The 21,087-nt window shown below is 36.4% G+C and overlaps 2 protein-coding genes across 5 annotated transcripts; both read left to right on the top strand.

Annotated features, from left to right (window-relative positions):
* The first annotated feature begins 2,162 nt into the window (after positions 1 to 2,162).
* LOC308693459 (uncharacterized protein) lies at positions 2,163 to 9,292 on the top strand. Of its 2 annotated transcripts, none has more exons than XM_081370364.1 (3): positions 2,163 to 2,472; positions 2,843 to 3,015; positions 6,016 to 9,292. In XM_081370364.1, exons 2-3 carry the CDS (start codon positions 2,931 to 2,933, stop codon positions 7,158 to 7,160), a joined length of 1,230 nt encoding a protein of 409 aa, XP_081226490.1. In that variant the 5' UTR covers positions 2,163 to 2,472; positions 2,843 to 2,930; the 3' UTR covers positions 7,161 to 9,292. The 2 variants fall into 2 exon arrangements, with proteins under 2 accessions (XP_081226490.1, XP_081226489.1); XM_081370363.1 differs by having other exon boundaries at positions 2,189 to 2,472; positions 2,592 to 3,015.
* Positions 9,293 to 10,363: 1,071 nt separating this feature from the next.
* On the top strand, positions 10,364 to 13,166 carry LOC308693566 (uncharacterized protein). 3 transcript variants are annotated; one of them, XM_081370560.1, is made up of 4 exons: positions 10,364 to 10,732; positions 10,818 to 10,935; positions 11,329 to 11,527; positions 11,767 to 13,166. In XM_081370560.1, the coding sequence occupies exons 3-4, from the start codon at positions 11,443 to 11,445 to the stop codon at positions 12,783 to 12,785; spliced, it is 1,104 nt and encodes a 367-aa protein (XP_081226686.1). In that variant the 5' UTR covers positions 10,364 to 10,732; positions 10,818 to 10,935; positions 11,329 to 11,442; the 3' UTR covers positions 12,786 to 13,166. The 3 variants fall into 3 exon arrangements, with proteins under 3 accessions (XP_081226686.1, XP_081226687.1, XP_081226685.1); XM_081370561.1 differs by having other exon boundaries at positions 10,367 to 10,732; positions 10,887 to 10,935; XM_081370559.1 differs by having other exon boundaries at positions 10,382 to 10,935.
* The last annotated feature ends 7,921 nt before the right edge of the window (positions 13,167 to 21,087 follow it).

Genomic DNA, 21,087 nt, shown 5'->3' with positions numbered 1-21,087 from the left:
GCAAAGAGGGGGCGTGTTCCGGCGCAAACGTTCCCTCATGCTATTTTACAGGTTTAGAAAACAATTCCGCCACTGACCGAAAAAAAACAGTCTAAAGTCAGTGGCGCGTTGCGCATGTTATTCATATGCTATTTTAAGGGCGCATGCTTGGCCATAATAAATGTAGGCCTAACGTGTGCACACAACGCACATACACTTTAATTCTCTCATCTACACAGAAACAGCAGTTTTCATTTTTGCAAATCATACATTATTACAATAGATAGATTAAATTTATTATAATTATAAAAGCATACATCTAGCTTACACATTTACCCAAATTATCATACGCCTGTTTAACCAAAGTTAATTTGGGTGTGTTTCTCCATCCCCAATGTCACTTCTCTGTGTTTTACGGCCCTGACGAGAACGTCGGTCTCCTCGGCGGTGAACCGCTGCCGGTGTACGCCTGGCAAATCCGCCGTTAGGAATCCGCTTTAGAACAAGTGCGCCTGCTCTTAAAGGGAATGTGAGATGACGCTCTGATTGGTTTATTTCACGTTACGCCCAAACCACACCTATGAATAATGAAGCTACTTCAGACCAACCCATTTTAGATATGCATCGGGCGCAAGAGTAATTTATCCCGCTGGTATAATAGCAACAGCGCCCAAGACCCGCCCACAAAGTTATTTGCGATCGTTAAAATAGTGTTCAATTAGGCTAATTCAAGTGTTTTCGTGCAAAGAATAAAATTGTCATTATACTCATTGTTGTTAGCTGTTTAACTATAGTAACCAAAGGTACAACAGCTGGTAAACCATTAGGCAGCAAAGGCTTAGGAGTCTATTTAAAAGGAATGATTGTGGAGGGGAGTTTGCTTAAACTATGGCAGCGATACAGCAAATATTTGTGCTAAATCAAAGACGGCGCCGTCTGCGGGGCCCTTTCAAAGGCCAGTGAAAGCATACTGCCAGTTAAGCACTATTCGGACGGTAATTGTTTCTCATGGGGTCATACGGTATTTTCAACATTTAGAGGGGTTAGTCTGTGATTTAATTGCCATCCGCAGCTCCACCTCAGCGAACAAAAAGGAGAAAGAAGAAAGCACGAAAACATTTGAAATGGGCCATTATTGTGGCAGCAATATAAGAAACAATTTTAAAATATGTAGGCTAGGCTATTGTTTGGATGATTTTTTATAATATCCCATTAATCCTAATATATGCAATTTCAAAAATTTCACATGTAAATATGACATGTATTATGGGTTTATGTGAAGATTGTTTTAAGTTCACTTAAATCAAAAGTTATTATATTTTTTAAGTCTAACAAATGTTAGATTTCAGTTACACTGCAATGTCGAATGGCTATAATTGATGTTTAAAATGGAGGAGAGGGTGATTTTTATTGAGACATCAGTTGCTGTATTAGTATCAGTGATACAGGCCTTCATTCATAAAAGATGTCATTTAACAAGTATTTAAAATATACTGTCTTTAAGTTGTTTCTACATTAATTTGGAGATTATTATTACATAATAAAATATATTTTAAAAAGTCTGGGTTTTTAATTGCGATTAATCACAAAAAGTGTGATTTATCCAGGTTTTTTTTAATAACCAATTGACAGTACTATTTAAGACACTACACTTCAAATGACAGTGTATAAATTTTTTCACTGCATCGAAATGATGAATAGCCTATAAGAATGATAGTGCGACAAACGATTGAACATTCATTCATATTCTGTTTAAGTTATCCTGTCAACTATAACTGTGGTAACTCAGTACTTAAACTTTATTTGCCACAATATGTAATACGCATAAATGTTTCACATTGTTTGCAAATGTTTCAACTATGTAACAAGATATTTTTCAACATCAGAAGTTTTCAAATAAAGTCCACATGTGTTATGGCATGGATGCTGAGCATATTTTAATTTGCAAAACTGTTACCCAATCATTTACTTCCAAGTCTTGAATGTGGCACGCCCATCAAAACGTGGTTTGAAAGAGAGGTTTAAAAATTGAATAGAAAATATTACTTGTAAATTAAGATTTTTTTTTTTATGGAAAAAAAAAATATAACATTATAAGTGGACCTCAGAAAAAAAATGCAGTTCATGGCACCCTAATAATATGCGGCCCCTTTAAGAAGAATGACCGGGTTTACTGAGCATGCGCAGAAGAGAGTGTAGGCTGAGTCGACGAGTCCAGGCTGTCAGAAGAAAGAAAATAGATAATCTGTTGCTATTTACATGAGCGATTATTACTGGCTGGTTAACATGTATGGGTCTCGTTTCAGTCACTGTTTCATATTCGTCCCGTTGTCTGACAACAGAAACAGAAAAATATAGATGAAAACAAGTTTGTTTTTAAGGGCTGACAGTCGGCAGAATTCAAATACAATGTAAGCGATATGCTAATAAGCGATCGTGAATGAAGGACAAAAGTGGAATATTTTCTTCGGATGCCGTATATCCAGTCTGCAGGTGAGAGAAGTTACCAGATTACAGAGTTTAACATTAAAGAGCTCCAGAATTTACGTGTTTAAGTAGTGTTACTAATGTGATGAAATGTGTTGTGTGTCCTGGGTTGTTATTAATCTCAGATCTCAGAAGAAGATCTCAGACATCACCGTAATGAATAAGCTGAAAACAGGGACCTATTGGAGATAAGAGGCTTTTCAGCAGCTCAGTTGGCTCAAACATTGGACGACAATTAAAAAATCCTTGTTTTAAATGCAATTAATATCTAACTGCATCAAAATACTTAATAATTCCAACAGAAAACACATGATCACTTGATTTAAATACAATCAGTATTTCAGTATATTTAGTAACTTCTTTTTTAATTTGGTAGATCTGATGTTACTGGGAATGTTCCCATCATCCTACAAGAGAAGGACAAACTCCAGGAGTAGCAGCTGAAATCTGTGTGACTGTTAAAGATGGAGTTTATTAAAGAGGAGATTGAAGACGTGAGTGATCCAGAAACATCCGGAATAAAACATGAAGATACTGAGGAACAAATAGGTTGGTGTCCATTCTTGATTCTTCAGCCCAGGCTCATTGGGAAAACGTATCCGTGTGAAAAAAAACATTTCTGCAAAATTATATTACGTTGCATCGTGAGCGTTTTGCGATTTATCCGAAAGAGATTAACGCTATTGTTGCAACGTCTTATTACGTTGGTCTTTACGTATCACAGCAGTTTTGAATTGAATGTACGGTGAGTGGCGGTAAAAGGTTAATGTCCATCACTTTTTAAAATAATGTTCACCACCTGCATTAAACCCTAAACCCTACCCGATAGTGTTAAAAAAGCAAATGTGACATAAACGCAACCATGCCATTTTAGCTTCTTTCTAGTCGTCTTTGAGCTCTTGTCGTAACTCGTGTTTCATCGGATTCGTACTCAAGATCTCAGCATCACAAGTACAATTCTGTATCAGTTGAGCCTCTGAATAAGCTTAGTATCTCAGGAAAAGTCAAACACAAGGAGCTGGTTATGTGATGCAAACTCCAAAATGTATTCGTATACAAATTATGCACTGCGGTAAAAAGTGTTTTGAGGTCATAAAATAATATTTTGCAAAGAGCCGTGTGAAAATAAGTTTTTATTAAAGGTACAATATGTAAGAATTTTATAATAAAATATCCAAAAATCACTTCCACAGTGTGATATATTTCCTGCAGTTGTGTACTTACAATATCCCAAAAGTTCTCAAAGATTTTTAATTTCAGAGAAATTACTATTTTAAATAATTGGCCGTCCCGGAATCCCTGTTCACTTGTCACCTGTCACTGACGTAATATCCGCGTTAAGGCCCGTTCACACCAAGCACGATAACTATAAAGATAGCGATAAAGATAACTATATATGCGGCCACACCAACGACCGATAACGGTCTTTTTATTCTAAGCACGCGCGCGCCCGCGCTGCAGTTTCAAAGTAGCGAAAATGGATGACCTGCTAGAATGGATTCTGATTGGCTGTTAGTGTTTTATCGTTTGACAGCTGGAAAAAAATCGTTCTGATAGTGATCCCAACGATATCGTTCCTCATATCTTTATCGTTATAGTTGTGGTGTGAACTCTGTTATTCTTTAATATGGAGAACGATTTTTAGAATTATATCTTTATCATTATCTTTATAGTTATCGTCCTTGATGTGAACGGGCCTTTGTCCCTGGTTTCCGCTCGTACTGCCATAGTAACCATGGCGACAGACGTGGACAACAGCGTTATGTTTAGCGGCACGCTCACGCTGTTGTCGTTTCTTTCAAACATTATGGACCATGACAAGCAGACTTTGGGAAAAAAGGATAACTAAAACGAGGATCAATATCAGCGTGGCGTTTTCGAGATGACGAGAGCTCCACGTCCACAACTAACTTCGACTTGACACCGCTCCTACATGTACTTTATTAGACAGGTGAGCAAATGTTCATAAAACTAATCAATGTTATATAGCTCAACATGATGAAATGTTAGAATATGATCATATGTTATTCTAATGTTGATCTAGCTTACTGCTAGTCTCATACAGCCAACAAACTAACACAGCATTATAACTTTCAACACATTCAAATGCAGTTTAGCGTGATAGTGTAGAAACAGCGCTGCATTACCTCACACGTTTAATTTGTCTAATAAACTGACCCGTGTGAGTACTAATTCAGCACTTGCGTGTAGTTTGGTAGAATGAAATGTCCTTATTCCTTTATATCCGCGAGGTTCGCGGGACTCGCGTGTGGCGCTGATACCTGTCTCTTATTAGCAATCGCGCCCTGCTTCATACCACAGTCATGATAAAAACATCAATGTATTCACTCATCCATAAACATTATTAGATCCTTCAGCTTGACGACCCCGCAGGAAATTTTGCGTCATCAACCTACGCCTTTGTTATTGTAAGAGGTTAGCGACCCCTAGCTGCGAAAAAAAAATTACATATTGTATCTTTAATGCATAATTTGCAGGGGGGCAATTTTCCGGAAAACATTGAAGCTTCTCCGGGCGCCGCCATTGATTAGCGTACCCTCACCTGCTGTTAGCATTCCATTGACTCCCATTCATTTTGGCGTCACTTTGACAGCGAATAACTTCACATCTGAGGCGTTTAAAGACTCCATTTGTCCATTATTTATTTCTAAAGAAACACGAAAATGTATAAAAGGCTCCATTACCTTGAATCTTACATTATGGCCCTGTAGAAGCAGTTTTTGTAAAAATAGGCTAACGATTGCGTCATAACCACGCAACTCTCTGTCGCACAGTAGAGAATTACCGTATGGAGAGGAGGAGAAGGTCGTGGGCAATCGGGGGGACATGGAGGAAAAATGACAAAATAATTAATCAGAATACATAGCAAAAGTTTCTCCTGCTCCTAGCTCATGGACAGCTCCTCCTCACACTCTCCGTCTCTGCAAGTTTTAGAAGGGAATGATTCAGATTTCTCTTGGCACAGCTACTAGAAGACAGACGGGTTGCTCACGTCACATCTACGTCGTCAAGCTCAGTTTGAGTCTGCGCAGTACGCTCAGCCATCAGGAAGTGAGAGCTTCTAATTGACTTCACTTTTCTCCGTTGAATCCAATGGGGTCGCTGTGTCCAGTTTATATACTGTCTATGATTTTTTTTTTTGTATTAAAAGTGTTTGCTGTTTTACTGCATCTAGTGTTCATTTCTTTTGGAAACTGCAGCGATATGTATTGGAACATGTTTTGCAGAAATGTTGCCCCATGTTTTTCCAATGAGCCTGTGTTGTGATTTCTTCATTGTTGACTGCTGAGAAACATTAAAACTGAAGTTAAACAGATTTAAGATATAGAAGTGTATCTAAATGATAATGATCTTGCATAGCTTTTGTCATGCACATTTTGATTGTATTAATACACACAAGAATGACAGAACTAACATTTGCCTAATGGGAAATTACACTTTATACAGATACCTGATCTCTATTCCCTTCTACTATTAAATCATGTTCACTTGAACTGATCTTAATAATCGCATAATATTTTGTTTTAGACTGGATGGAAGTGAAGCAAGAACATAAACTAGAACATTGTGATTTCAAAACTCAAAGAGAAAAAGACAAAACACAGAACATCTGCAGTGGAAAGAGTTTTTCTCAAGCATCAAGTCTCAGGAATCATCTGCACGTTCACTCTGGAGACAAACCATTTAACTGTGATCAGTGTGGGAAAGGTTTTAATTCATCATCGCATCTCAAAAAACACCTGAAAGTTCATTCAGATGAGAAGCCTCACATGTGTCCTGTCTGTGGAAAGAGATTTTCAAGGCTGGATCATTTTAAACAGCACCAGAAAACACATAATAAAGTGAGAGATCATGTGTGTTTGGACTGTGGGAAGAGCTTTACTACATCTGAATATCTGAAACGGCACCTAATAATTCATATGGGAGAAAGACCCTTCAAGTGCTCATATTGTGAAAAGAGTTTCACTCAGTCTGCTCACCTGAAAGTGCACGAGCGACTTCATACTGGAGAGAAGCCGTACCACTGTACTCAGTGTGAGAAGAGTTTCAAAGATGCATCAGGTCTCAGTGTTCATCTGCCCATTCACTCTGGAGAAAAAACATTTAAATGTGATCAGTGTGGGAAAGATTTTAATTCATCTTCATATCTCAAAAAACACCTGAAAATTCATTCAGATGAGAAGCCTCACATGTGTCCTCTCTGTGGGAAAGATTTTAATTCATCTTCATATCTCAAAAAACACCTGAAAGTTCATTCAGATGAGAAGCCTCACATGTGTCCTCTCTGTGGAAAGAGTTTTTCAAGGCTGGAAAGTTGTAAACGGCACCAGAAAACACATGATGAAGTGAGAGATCATGTGTGTTGTGACTGTGGGAAGAGCTTTACTACATCTGGTGAACTGAAACGACACCAAAGAATTCATTCTGGAGAGAAACCTTACAAGTGCGCATATTGTGACAAGAGTTTCACTCAGTCTGGAAACCTGAAAAATCACGAGCGACTTCATACTGGAGAGAAGCCGTACTACTGTACTCAGTGTGAGAAGAGTTTCAGACATTTACCAAGCCTTCTCAAACATTTGAAAAAATGTTGCGAGCACCATTTGTTTTCATGTCAAATGCCTCAGAATGAAACGTGTGAGATAAAATATGGTGTTTTTCCTAAAAGTTAAACTCGTGTAATTTTGTGAATTTGGTGCAAGGGTTGGAAAACTAGAAAGACTTAAGAGTTGAAGCTTCACGCGGTCAACAACTCTTAAGGCTGATTTATACTTCTACGCCGGAGCCTCTACGCTGTAGGCAACGCGTTGGTTTTCATTTATACTTCTGCGTCGTTGTCCGTGTTGACGCGCGCAGGGGGAGCGTGTGAAACCCGAGGGAGCGGTCCTAGCAGACCAATCACAGCGCTTGCGTCCGCGTAGAGTTGACGCGTTGTTACATTTTTGGAGAGGTGCACGTCAGGGTATGCCGAAGGGTACGCGCGCTACACACAGCCTACGACGTAGCTACGGCATAAGTTCGACGCAGAAGTATAAATTGGGCTTTACAGTGCAAATACAATAGTTTATTTCATTCAGGGTGGATTGTGTAATAAATAGGTCTTATTTGAATTAGATATATTTATGTAATTTAGTTGTTTAATATATTGTGTTCTGATAGTTTAATTATAAGAAATAAAACAGAAACAACATATTGTTTTGATTTGATATGTTTGGGATGTACAGTATTATTGTCAATCAAATGATCAGATCTTGTATCATACAAAGAGGCTGGAGTTCATTTTTATTCTTCATTATTGACTGTTGAAGAACAATAAAGTACCAAAGCTTCTGTTGACCAGATTTTGATGTAGGGCTCCATATTTACCCGTTTGCTTTAGTTTGATTTGTTCATTTATATGTCAGTCAGAAATTATTAGCCACATTTCCACTGTCAGTCATGTGCGATCGAGGACTATAAACAGATACCAAATGCGATTTTATTGTTGTTTCACATAAAATAACATGTACTAACTCTAAACATCCCTTTTATTTGTGGTCACATGACTGCACAAAACAACTCTTTCAGGCTTTTAGTTCGAAAGCATTTATAAAAATATTTATACATTTTGTGTTTGTCACGTTTCTTCAGTAAGATTGATAATTTCTATTAAGTTTCCACTAAAATAGTGTAATTCATCTCCTGTCTCGCTACTCTTACTATTTCCTGTCACACAGGGGCAGAAATATCATAAAAATACCAAAAATGCCATCATAATTCAAAATGTAAGGTACAAAAAGCCATGTAATGACTTCCTTTTATATTTATATGATGTAGGACCAATACAAAAAAAAGTGTTGTTTTCCTAAATTGAATTTGGCATGTAGTTGAAATGTGAACATGTGAAACAGTTCCATGAACAAGTTATTTATGTATAACTGTAGTTTTAGACAACGAAAAGAGATTTTCTTTTATATTGATGACATTTGATTAAGTAACTACCGAAGTCATATGTATCTGGACTTCATTAGCAGCTTTCATTGGCCAAGGACCAACCAGAGGCCGCCTGACTGACATGTAAAGCAACTAATCACAGTTTGTTTTGTACAGCGCCATGTTTAGGGCATGAAAATGTAAAGACGATGACTTACAACAACAGAGCGGCCTGTTAACTGTCTATGCTATAAAGCCAAAGGTCCTAAGAATGGTCAACTTTCTTGATCTTTTGACATATAAGAGGTCACTGATCCCCCTTTCAACCCTCTTGATGAATAGCATCTCAGGAACTGCACTCCAATGATTCAAGTCTTACTTCTCAGTCTAAGTCACAAAATCTAGCCTGTGGGGTGCCTCAGGGCTCAGTGCTTGGACCACTTCTCTTCTCCATCTACATGTCATCACTAGGATCTGTCATTCAGAAACATGTTTTTTCCTATCACTGTTATGCTGATGACACACAACTCTACCTCTCATTCCAGCCAGAGGATCCGACGGTAAATGCTCGCATCTCAGCCTGCCTGACAGACATTTCTTGCTGGATGAAGGACTACATTCAACTCAACCTGTGGATTACAAGACGTTTTGCAATGCCTAATTGTAGAAAAAAACTGTCTTTGCAACCCTAACATTAAGAAAGCGTGGATGAACTTTAGTCAATTCTATTCAATTCACATTTATTTATATAGTATAATATAAATACATATAATTTCAAAGCATTTTTTTTACAGAAAATGCATGTTTACATTACAATTTAGAGTGATTTGTTATCAGAGGTGACTTGTCTCCAAGTTATGTATTTCAGAAATGTACATATACAAATCATGCAGTTAGCTAATAATGTATTAATTTAATTTATTGTTTAATTTTAACAATGAGCTCATTGAAGTAATGAATACACATTGTTAACAAACAATTAGGATTTATAGAAAATTTTGCATCTGCGTATGTTGATTCAGTGTCAGTAAGACACTGTTCGTTTGTTTGCTTCGTTTTACTTTTTTGTTTTAGTTCATTATATTTAAAAGGGCACAGGTAAATATGACATTTGTTTTGGGTTTATGTGAAGATTGCTTAAAGTTCAATTGAATTGAAAATTATATATTTTTTAAGCTTAATAAATGTTTAAAAAAATTTTATAGCTGTTATAAATTATAATACAATTATTCAATTTTTTTTATATATATTTCAACTGAACTGTAATGGTGAATGGCTATAATTAATGTTTAAAATAAAGGGGGTGGGGCAGGGGGTAATTTTCATTGAGACATCAGTAGTGATACTGGCCTTCATTCATAATTTTTTTTTTAAATATACTGTCTTTATGTTGTTTCTACATTCATTTGGAGATTATTATTATATTATAAAATATATGAAAAACTTATAAAAAAAATTAATTTCTATAATCGATTGACAGCACTATTTAAAACACAACACTGCAAATGATAATGTATATGTGTTTCACTGTATTGAAAAGATGAATGATGAATAGCCTATAAGAATTACAGTGTGACAAACGATTGAACATACATTCATATTCTGTTTACACAAGTTATCCTGTCAACTGTGTTAGCTCAGTACTTAAATATGTTATAAATGTTTCATATTGTTGGCAAATGTTTAAACTATTTTACGATATTTTTCAAAACAATTCCACATGTGTAATGGCCTGGATTTTGAAAATATTTGAATACGCAAAACTGTTACCCAATCATAGCAGTAGTCTTGAACGCCCTATAAAACGTGTGTTTGAAAGAGAGGGTTAAAAACAGAATATAAATTCGGTTCTCTTGATAACATTTTAAGGGGGTCTCAGAGAATGTAAAAAAAATTAAATTAAAAATTAAAAATATATATGTTCTTGACGCCCTAATAATATGCGGCCCCTTTAAGAAGAATGACCGCGCGTACTGAGAATGCGCAGAAGAGAGAAGAAAGATGAGGCTGTATAAGTCGAGGCTGTCAGAAGAAAGAAATTAGATATTCTGTTGCTTTTTACCTGAGCGATAATTTTGTTCAAATATAGCAGAAATCAAAGCAATTCTTTTTATCTTATGCCTGTGATTTTGTCAGACAACGTCTCGATTATAAATCAGGATTTTAGTGAAGAGCAGCTGCTTGACTGCTGGTTAACATGTAAGTTATGGGTCTCGTTTCAGACACTATTTAATATTCTTCCCGTTGTCTGACAACTGAAACAGAAAAATATAGAGATGAAAACAACAAGTTTATTTTGAAGGGCTGACAGTCGGCAGAATGCAAATGCGAGGTAATGACGCAATCGATATGCTAATTAGCATTTGATGCTATTCAGCGACATTTTGCAAATATTTGTTACTTTCCATTGAAAATAGTTGGCAACAATGGCTGAAACTTTAACCTTTTAAATCTGAAACTGATGCTGTTAACGATCGTCAATGAAGGACAAACGTGGAGTATTTTCTTCAGATGCCGAATATTTCCATTCTGCAGGTGAGAGATGTTACCAGATTACAGAGTTTAACTTTAACCAGCTCCAGAGTTTATGTGTTTAAGTATTAATGTAATGAAATGTGTTGTGTTTCTTGATTCATAATTACTTAGAGTAATAATATAGTGGCAGAGTTTTCCACAGACTCTGTTTCAGTCTGTTGTTGACAGCAATAAGATGTGCTTAATGTTCCACTTTCCAGAAGATCTCAGACATCACTATAATGAATGAGATGAAAACAGAACTTTTGGAGATAAAGAAACTTGATGGCTCTGTTATTTCTGTTAGACTTTGGACAACAATTAAACAAACCTTATTTTAATTTCAATTAATATCTAACTGTATCAAAATACTCCACATTTCCAACCGAAATAATTCAAGTATGCATTTTGCAGATCTGATGTCCCTCCCACAGCAACTCACCAATAAATAATGGGAATATTCCCATCATCCTACAAGAGAAGGACAAACTCCAGGAGTAGCAGCTGAAATCTGTGTGACTGTTAAAGATGGAGTTTATTAAAGAGGAGATTGAAGACATGAGTGATCCAGAACCATCCAGAATAAAACATGAAGATACTGAGGAACAAATAGGTGGGTGTCCATTCTTGATTCTTCATTGTTGATTGCTGAGAAACATTAAAACGTAAGTTCAACAGATGTGCATGATCATGATCTTGTATGTTGTCATCCACATTTTGATTTTATTAATATGAGTGATTAAACTAACCATTGGCACATCAAAGATCTGATAATTGATATTACAGACATCTCTACTGCGATTACATCTAGTTCACTGGAACTGATTTTAACCACATACTATTTTATTTTAGGCTGGATGGAAGTAAAGCAAGGACCTAAACTGAATGACATTGAGGAGGAACATTGTAACCTAAAAACTCAAAGAGAAAAACGCAAAAAGCTGCACACCTGCTCTCAGTGTGGAAAGAGTTTTGTTCATTCATCAAGTCTCAGTTATCATCTCCGCGTTCACTCTGGAGAAAAGCCATTCAACTGTGATCAGTGTGGTAAAAAGTTTATTTCATCATCACATCTAAATCATCACCGGAAAGTTCATTCAGATGAGAGGCCTCACTTGTGTTCTCTCTGTGGAAAGAGATTTTCACGGCTGAACAGTTTTAAACAGCACCAGAAAACACATGATGAAGTGAGAGATCATGTGTGTTGTGACTGTGGGAAGAGCTTTACTACAGCTAGTCATCTGAAACAACATCAACGAATTCATACTGGAGAAAAACCTTACAAGTGCTCATATTGTGACAAGAGTTTTGCTCAGTTGGGACAACTGAAATCACACGAGCGAGTTCATACTGGAGAGAAGCCGTACCAGTGTACTCAGTGTGAGAAGAGCTTTAAACATTCACCAGGGTTCAGAAATCATCTGCGTGTTCACACTGGAGAAAAACCATTTAACTGTGATCAGTGTGGGAAAATTTTTCATTTGTCATCAAGTCTTCAAAAACATCTAAAAATTCATACAAATGAAAGGCCTTATGTGTGTTCTTTTTGTGGAAAGAGTTTTTTACATATGACTCATTATAGACAGCACCAGAAAACACACACCGGTGTGAGAGATCATGTGTGTTTGGATTGTGGGAAGAGTTATATTGCATCTGTACATTTGAAACAGCACCAAAGAATTCATACTGGAGAAAGACCTCACAAGTGCTCATATTGTGACAAGAGTTTCACTCGGTTGGAGCACCTGAAATCACACGAGCGACTTCATACTGGAGAGAAGCCGTACTACTGTACTGATTGTGGAGAGAGTTTTAGACATTTATCAAGCTTTCATACACATTTGAAAAAATGTCAGAAGTCATCACAGTGAACATAATTTATTTTCATGTCAAATACATTACATAAACAAAAAATGTTGCTTACAAAAGCACAATGTCATTTAGTTTAATGACATGATTTTTTAAGAGTTAAAGCATTATCAGTCAACAACACTAATAATGTAAATAGATTTTTTTTATGTGCTCTATATAAAATTATGAGGAAATATAACCTCTTGTCTGGATTGCTCTATGATTGATTGAGACAGAATTAGGTTTTATCACATAAGTGATTTTAAACAGTAATACTGTAAGTTAATGATCAGGTCTTGTATCTTGTACAAACAGGTTGATGTCCAGTGTCATATCTTTATTATACTGATGACAAACAATGTGGTAACAGCTTCAGTTTACCAAAGTAAAATGAACTGAAAACTACTAAAAATAAAGAAAACAAACCAATTCAATCAACTTTGTTTTATTTACAGATGGTTTAAAAGAATCCAGTATAACATCTGCATTTAAGTTGTGTACAGATATGGATGTACAGGAAAAAACAATTGATTATTTTAGTTTAATTTGATTTTTAATATCTCCAAATTTTCACCTCATTATAAAAAATAAACTTGAAATAACATGACTGTCCCAATGAGGAGGGCTGTAACATGACTTACTTCCAGATAGGCCTACATCACAGAACTGATATGAATGTAAATATGTAACTTGAATTGCAATGTAAGTCACTTAGGATAAAAGTGTCTTGCTAAATGCATACATGCAAATGTACATTTGCCACAGTTGAGTGGCACACATTCATATCATTTAAATTGTTGTTTATATTAAAAGTGTGGTGACTCCCCTGCTTTGGGTTCTCCTACATAATGCATAAAAAGGTAAACAATGCCCTTCAAAATTAAACCAAAATCAGCAGGCCAGAATAACAGGATTTGGGAATTTATTAAAATTTTCCGTACGCAGTGCTCTGCACTCCAGTAGGTGGCGCAAGTGCACCTTAGATGTAGTGGAAAATGGAAATGGAGATGAGGGGGGTCTGGGGGGGTCCCGGACCCTCCATAAGTCATTAGGGACCCCCCATAAGAATTTATTTTTGGATTTTGGGGGGTCCCCGACAAATGTATTTTAACATTAAAAATGATTGTGAAAATTCTAGGTCTTTTTTAGTGACATTTTATATTTATAAGTAAGGGATAATCCACGGCTATCCTCCGCCTCCGCAGGGATAATCCTCCGCTTCGCGTCGGGTGGTTCTTCGCCTCTACGTCGTGCATTAAAATCCTTTAATGCATGGCTAGCCGTGGATTATCCCGCTTATACCTTGGTTATTATTTGCCAAGTTAAAAATAAGTTAAAGCTGTAACTGATGTTTACAGTGTATATTTTTAACAGACGTGTAAAAATGACGGTTATTTCTTAAGTTAAGGCTTGTCAGTTCTTGCACTCCGTCCGCTTTAAATAAAGTAGAGCCATCAGATTGCTTTTATTTGAATGAATTCACATTTATTTAAATTCATTATTAAAAGAGAGAGACAGAGAACTGAAGGAGAAGGAACAGAGAGAGAGAGAGATGCGTGCGCGAGTTACCTGTGTGCGTCGATCTCTTCTTTAAAGTCTAGCAGCTACAGTCCCCTCGTTGCTTAAGCATATAGCTAACTTAATGATTCTTTAATGGATTTATTACAATTATTTATGAATGACAGGCAACACTGATACAAATTAAACGATATTCAAAAATCATCCATTTAGCCTACCTAAACGTTTCCATATGCGTCTCTCACTCTGCTTGCAAGTGTATCTTTGTTACTATGGTTACCAATGTAGCGGATTAATTTCGAACTGTAATCAAACTGACTAGAACTACCTGTGCATTAAACGGTTTTACTGCACACCTTCCAGCCAATCAGAATCGAGTATTTAAACAGCCCATGGTATAACAGTAATTAATTTATTTCCTAGCGCGAGGCAGCAATCAGGGCAGCTGTTAGCCGAGTGAGTTCCTATACAGCGTCACAGATTGTTGTTGTGGTGCTCCCGCAGATACGTGCTGTAGCTGAACGCGGCAAAACGAAACAAAGAGTGAAATCCTGAATGAAAATCCTGTAAGTGCTTCGATTATATTTATATCTCCATAATTGCTTATAGTAAAATATTAGGAGTTCGAGTTCCTATATCAAAAGTTGCATTAACTAGATACCCAGTGTAATGATTAGAAGAGTACGTTGCTAGCTGTAACGTTATGTGTATGAAGCCAAATGATCTGCCAGCTAACAGCAGACTATGGAAGCTTGTTTCCGCCACAGAGTGGTAATTGCGAGTTTACATCTCACAATTCTGACTTTTTATCTCAGAATTACGTGATATAAAGTCTCAATTGCAGGTTATAAAGTCAGAATTGCGTGATATAAAGTTGCAATTGTGTGTTAAGTCAAAATTGCGTGATATAAAGTCGCAATTGCGTGTTATAAAGTCAGAATTATGAGATATAAACCCGCAATTGCAAGAAATATACTTGAAATTCTGACTTTTTTTCAGTTTATATCTCACAATTCTGACTTTATAATACGCAATTGGGAGATATAAAGTCAGAATTACATGATATAAAGTCGCAATGACGCACTTGCGTGTTATAAAGTCAGAATTGTGAGATATAAACTATTCTGAGGTAAATAATAAATAAATAAAAAAAAGTCTGTCTTTTTTTCCTTAGAATTGGACTTTATATCACAATTGTTAGTTTATATCTCACAATTCTGAGAAAAGATGTCAGAATTGCGAGATATAAACTCGCAATTATGTGTTATAAAGTCAGAATTGCGTGATATAGCCTAAAGTCGCAATTGCGAGAAAAAAAGAGAATTCTTACTTTATAAGACGCAATTGCGACTTTATTTCACGCAATTCTGACTTTATATCTCGCAATTCTGACTTTATAACACGCAATTGCGACTTTATTTCACGCAATTCTGACTATATCTCGCAATTCTGAGAAACAAAGTCAGAATTGCGAGATGTAAACTCGCAATTGTGAGATAAAAAGTCGCAATTTTCTTTTAAAATGTTTTATTCTGTGGCGGAAACAAGCTTCCATAGCAGACCTAGCAGCTAGACTAGTTATTCAAAGCTAGCATAACAACCTACTTGTCCAGTCAGTGATTACGAAAGATAACCAGGTCTGTGAGTTGATTAAAGTGAATGTGATTTGAGCATGAATGAGTATACATGAGAGCTTGGTAAGCTATCTAGGAAGCTAATATTATTTTTCTTAATTTAGAATCCTGCATCATGGAGAGAAAAAGAACTTGTAACTTTGTTGCTCCAGAGTTAGAGGTTTACCTGTTAAATTATAGCCACTTCTCCAGACACCACTACAATACTGGGCCTAGCCCAAACCATGAAAAACATCCCAAGACCATTATCCCACCTTCAACATTGGTCCATATAATTTTGCCTACAGTATATAGTGTAGCAAGGTAGTCTTCAGAATTTTTTATAATTTAATAATTAAATTTTAGGGGACCCCCCAAGAGTCCTAAGTCATTTCGAACCCTGGTTGTGACCAATCAGTGATCTACATTTTTTACATAATAATAGGCTAGTCCCTGTTTTCACCTCATCCATTATGCTGATGTCTGAGATCTTCCGTAAATTGGCACATCATTAGTGTCAGACAAACTACAGGATCATCACTTTATGTGATAATCACCTATCAATTTGTTTTGAATGTTTTACCCCTCAGGTTAAAGTACACAACTAAAAAATACTATTAAAGGCAGAAACCACACCTGCAAACTCTCTTTCTGACTCTGAAATCAGTCATTCCTGTGATTAGTGCAGATCTGAGGAGTTTTTATTTGAATGTATATCTGAAGAGAAATGACTGTCTTCATAATAGTTTTGATGGCATCTTCTTTCATTTTTCCTCACTATGCCTAATAAAGTAGTGTTTATAAGCGCAGCGCTGCTTGTGTTCAGGAGTAACCGCTGTATTTCTGCTTTTCCACAAGCGCCACCTTCTGTCAGAGAGAGAATTTGCATTTTCTTTTAAGTTTGTTCATATAACTTAACTTACATAATCATTAATTAGGCTCTTTATAATATTTTTTTGTCAAAACAGAACGGTAAAGTTGTTTAAATAGTATTTTTATTGTCACTGTACAGTTTAGAACGTTACCAGACATTGCCGTTGTTTCAAAACAACTTTGCTACCGAAGCAACATGAGGAATTTCATTTTTTTTAATTGTTACTTATACTACAAACCTCCTCTATTCAGTCTGCATATTGCATATTAAATGGATTTCTGTCACATTATGTTAGATTTCTGATTAGTTTAGATAATAATATAACTTCTGCCCTGTAACTTGTATCCTTATAATATTCTGGGTTACATAAAAATGAGCAACCTAGAGCTGTTTTATACACTACTAATATGTAACAATCAAAATGCTCTATATTTGAACAAAATATATTTGAAACTCCACTTGTGTTTTGATGTTAAATAATCCAGTATAAATTCAGTAACTTATCTTTGATTTTTCCAGATCTGGTCCTGTGGGCGTCAGTATCACACAGTGATCACAGTTCACACCGGCAGTGAAGCCCCTCCCACAACAATTCACCAATAAATACTGGGAATATTCCCATCATCCTACAAGAGAAGGACAAACTCCAGGAGTAGCAGCTGAAATCTGTGTGACTGTTAAAGATGGAGTTTATTAAAGAGGAGATTGAAGACATGAGTGATCCAGAACCATCCAGAATAAAACATGAAGAGACTGAGGAACAAATAGGTTGGTGTCCATTCGTGATTGTTCAATAATTCTGTGAATTAATGATTGATGGTAAATGATAAATATGTTTACAAACTTTTTATATAGCAGTTTTAATCATATTAACAAGGGTATGACAGAACTGATCTTTAAACATCAATAATCTTAAACTCGTACAGACAGAAACCTGAAGTCTTGATTTTATTGATTTGTCCTCAATATGAGTAATATGTTTAATACTTAATGTTTATTTCAGAGCAAATGGAAGTGAGACACAAACTAAATGACGTAAAGAAACACTGTGACTTCAAAACTGAAGGAACAAAAGCCAATAAGCTGCACTCCTGCTCTCAGTGTGGAAAGAGTTTCAGTCAAAAAGTAAACCTTAAGACACACATGAGAATTCACACTGGACAGAAAACGTATACATGCACTCAGTGTGGAAAGAGTTCAAGTCGCAAAGAATACCTTGACCAGCACATGAGAATTCACACTGGAGAGAAACCGTATACATGCCCTCAATGTGGAAAGAGTTATGTTAGTGAATCGGGTCTCAAATATCATCTGCACATTCACTCTGGAGAAAAAACATTTAACTGTGATCAGTGTGGTAAAGGTTTTATTTCATCATCACAACTAAATAAACATCTGAAAGTTCATTCAGATGAGAAGCCTTATGTGTGTTCTCTCTGTGGAAAGAGTTTTTCATGGCTGGAAAGTTGTAAAAAGCACCAGAAAACACATGATGAAGTGAGAGATCATGTGTGTTGTGACTGTGGGAAGAGCTTTACTGGAGCTTTTGAACTGAAACGGCACCAAAGAATTCATACTGGAGAAAAACCTTACAAGTGCTCATATTGTGACAAGAGTTTCACTCAGTCTCCACACCTGGAATCACACGAGCGACTTCATACTGGAGAGAAGCCGTACCACTGTACTGAGTGTGGAAAGAGTTTTTCTCAAGCATATACTCTCAAGAATCACCTGCTTACTCATTCCGGAGAAAAACCATTTAACTGTGATCAGTGTGGTAAAAGTTTTAATTCATCATTACATCTGAAAAAACACCTGATAGTTCATTCAGATGAGAAGCCTTATGTGTGTTCTCTCTGTGGAAAGAGTTTTTCATGGCTGAAAAGTTGTAAAAAGCACCAGAAAACACATGATGAAGTGAGAAATCATGTGTGTTGTGACTGTGGGAAGAGCTTTACTGGAGCTTTTGAACTGAAACGGCACCGAAGAATTCACTCTGGAGAAAAACCTTACAAGTGCTCATACTGTGACAAGAGTTTCACTCAGTCTCCACACCTGGAATCACACGAGCGAGTCCATACTGGAGAGAAGCCATACCACTGTACTCAGTGTGAGAAGAGTTTTAGACGTTCATCAGGCCTTTACACTCATGTGAAAAATTGTTGCAAGTGAGCAACATTCGTTTTCATGTCAAATACAGTAAACTCAGTAAAAATGTGGAGTTCATACTAAAAGCAGAGTATCGTCTAATTTGGTGAATTTGGTAAAAAGCTTTGAAAAGTAGAAAGATTTAAGATTTGAAGCTTCACCAGACAACAACTTTTACAGTGTAAATAAAGTCGTTGTAGTTTTTTCCGATCAGGATGGATTGTGTGCCTAGCAGGTCTTACTTGACTTAGATATGTTCAATACCTTTACTTGAGGCGCTTTTCCATTGCATGGTACGACTCGGAGCGGCTCGCTTTACTTTGGCTCGGTTTGCTTATTCACTGATTATTACCGCTTCAAAGTGGATGTGATTATAGACTGATCAGTATAGTTGCGCAGCCACCTCATCTGCTGACCACAATACAGCTTTTTATTTTTTCAAGTTGCGTACGACAGCCCTTTAACGGAAGTCGCTTAAAAAGTCATGCTAACAAATGATACTGCGATGGCTGTTGCTGACTATTTAAATCTAGCGGGTTTGGTGTCTCATGTCGCAAATCCAACTCGGTCGGTGGTGACCAGCGACGGTAGTGATGATTCTCTGACCAAACAGTGATCTGCAGTGTTTACACATCACATTTTAGTATCGGTATGGCTCGCTTGGAACCTCAAGGGTGGTACGAAAAAGGTACCGAAAAAGTACCCCCCCCCCCAAAGGTGAGGGGGGGGGGGTCTGTTTAGTGAAACACATCTGTTTAGTGAGCAATCTGTTTAATGAACACAGAGAATGAGTAATATAGTTTTAATCACATTAATGAATTTAAACATTCTATCTTAATACTGTGTTAAATATGTTTGGCATTCAGTTGTATTGTCAACCAACTGATCATGTCTTACTACTGCAGTAAGTTTTACAAATATAAGGATTTACAGGACAAACATTAGAATTTCATTAAAAAAAAACTTTCATTCTTTTCTATAGGAGAGAAAGAACTGTCTAAACTTGTTAAATCATCTATATCAGCAACATGTACAATGTTAGACTCTATACCGCCTAAGCTACTGAAAGAGATGCTTCTTCCAGAAGTCGAAGATCCTCTTCTTTTAAAAGCACAACTTGAATAGGTTATCTACAATCCAATTTCAAATCTCCCTTTTCTGTCAAAAATACTAGAATACTAGGCAGTATCCTCACAACTATGTTCCTTCTTAGAAAGAAATGGTCTCTGCAAGGATTTTCTAGTCAGGATTTAGACTACATCATGTACTGAGACTGCTCTCATTAGAGCTACAAATGACTCTTGTCATCCAATCGTGGTTGTATCTCTCTATTAGTATTACTTGATCTAAGTGCTGCATTTGATATAGTCGACAACAACATTCTTTTGAATAGGCTCGAAAATTATGTTTGCAGTTGCATTGGCATGGTTCAAATACCTATCTGATGCTTATCACTATACTTAAACTATCACATACTTATCTGACCGTCATTAATTTATAGCAGTAAACAAAGAGGTGTCATATAGATCACAAGTTCAGTATGGAATACTGCAAGGCTCAGTACGAGGACCGTTGCTTTTCACTCTGTACATGCAACCCTTTGGAGATATCATTAGGAATTTTGGCGTTAGCTTTTACTGTTAAACTGATGATAGTCAGCTCTATATTTCTTCACAGCCTGACGAAACATACAAATTCACAAAACTTATGGAATGCATAGTTAATATAAAAAAATGGATGACGTGTAATTTCCTACTACTTAATTCTGAGGTTTACCAAAACAGAGGTTTTAATTACTGCACCAAAAATTTCAGCACTTAATAACCTAAAATACCGTTTTAACACTTGATGGCTGCTCTGTCAAGTTTTTGTCTTTGGTTAGGAACCTGGCTGTGCTCTTTGGTAGCAATCTTTCATTTGAAAGGCACATTTCTAGCATTTGTAAAACTGCATTTTTCCATCCTAAAAATATCTCTAAATAATGACATATGCTCTCAATGTCAAATGCAGGCAAGGCTAAATTATTGTAATGCTCTACTGGGTGGTTGCCCTGCATGCTTAATAAACAAACTCCAGTTGGTCCAAAACGCAGCGGCTACAGTTCTTACTAGAACCAGGAAGTATATTAGCCCGGTTCTGTCAACACTGCATTAGCTCCCTATACTTTTT

Source organism: Scardinius erythrophthalmus (assembly GCF_964197995.2).
Source record: "Scardinius erythrophthalmus genome assembly, chromosome: 7".
Lineage (NCBI taxonomy): Eukaryota > Metazoa > Chordata > Actinopteri > Cypriniformes > Leuciscidae > Scardinius > Scardinius erythrophthalmus.
The sequence above is the reverse complement of the archived record's forward strand: the minus strand, read 5'-3'. Positions and strand labels throughout refer to the sequence as shown.

Coding starts and splice junctions, on each gene's coding strand:
- LOC308693459 (XM_081370364.1), top strand. CDS start 2,931: ATGGAGTTTATTAAAGAGGAGATTGAAGACGTGAGTGATCCAGAAACA. Junction 3,016..6,015: donor AGATACTGAGGAACAAATAG/GTTGGTGTCCAT, acceptor ATTTTGTTTTAG/ACTGGATGGAAGTGAAGCAA.
- LOC308693566 (XM_081370560.1), top strand. CDS start 11,443: ATGGAGTTTATTAAAGAGGAGATTGAAGACATGAGTGATCCAGAACCA. Junction 11,528..11,766: donor AGATACTGAGGAACAAATAG/GTGGGTGTCCAT, acceptor ATTTTATTTTAG/GCTGGATGGAAGTAAAGCAA.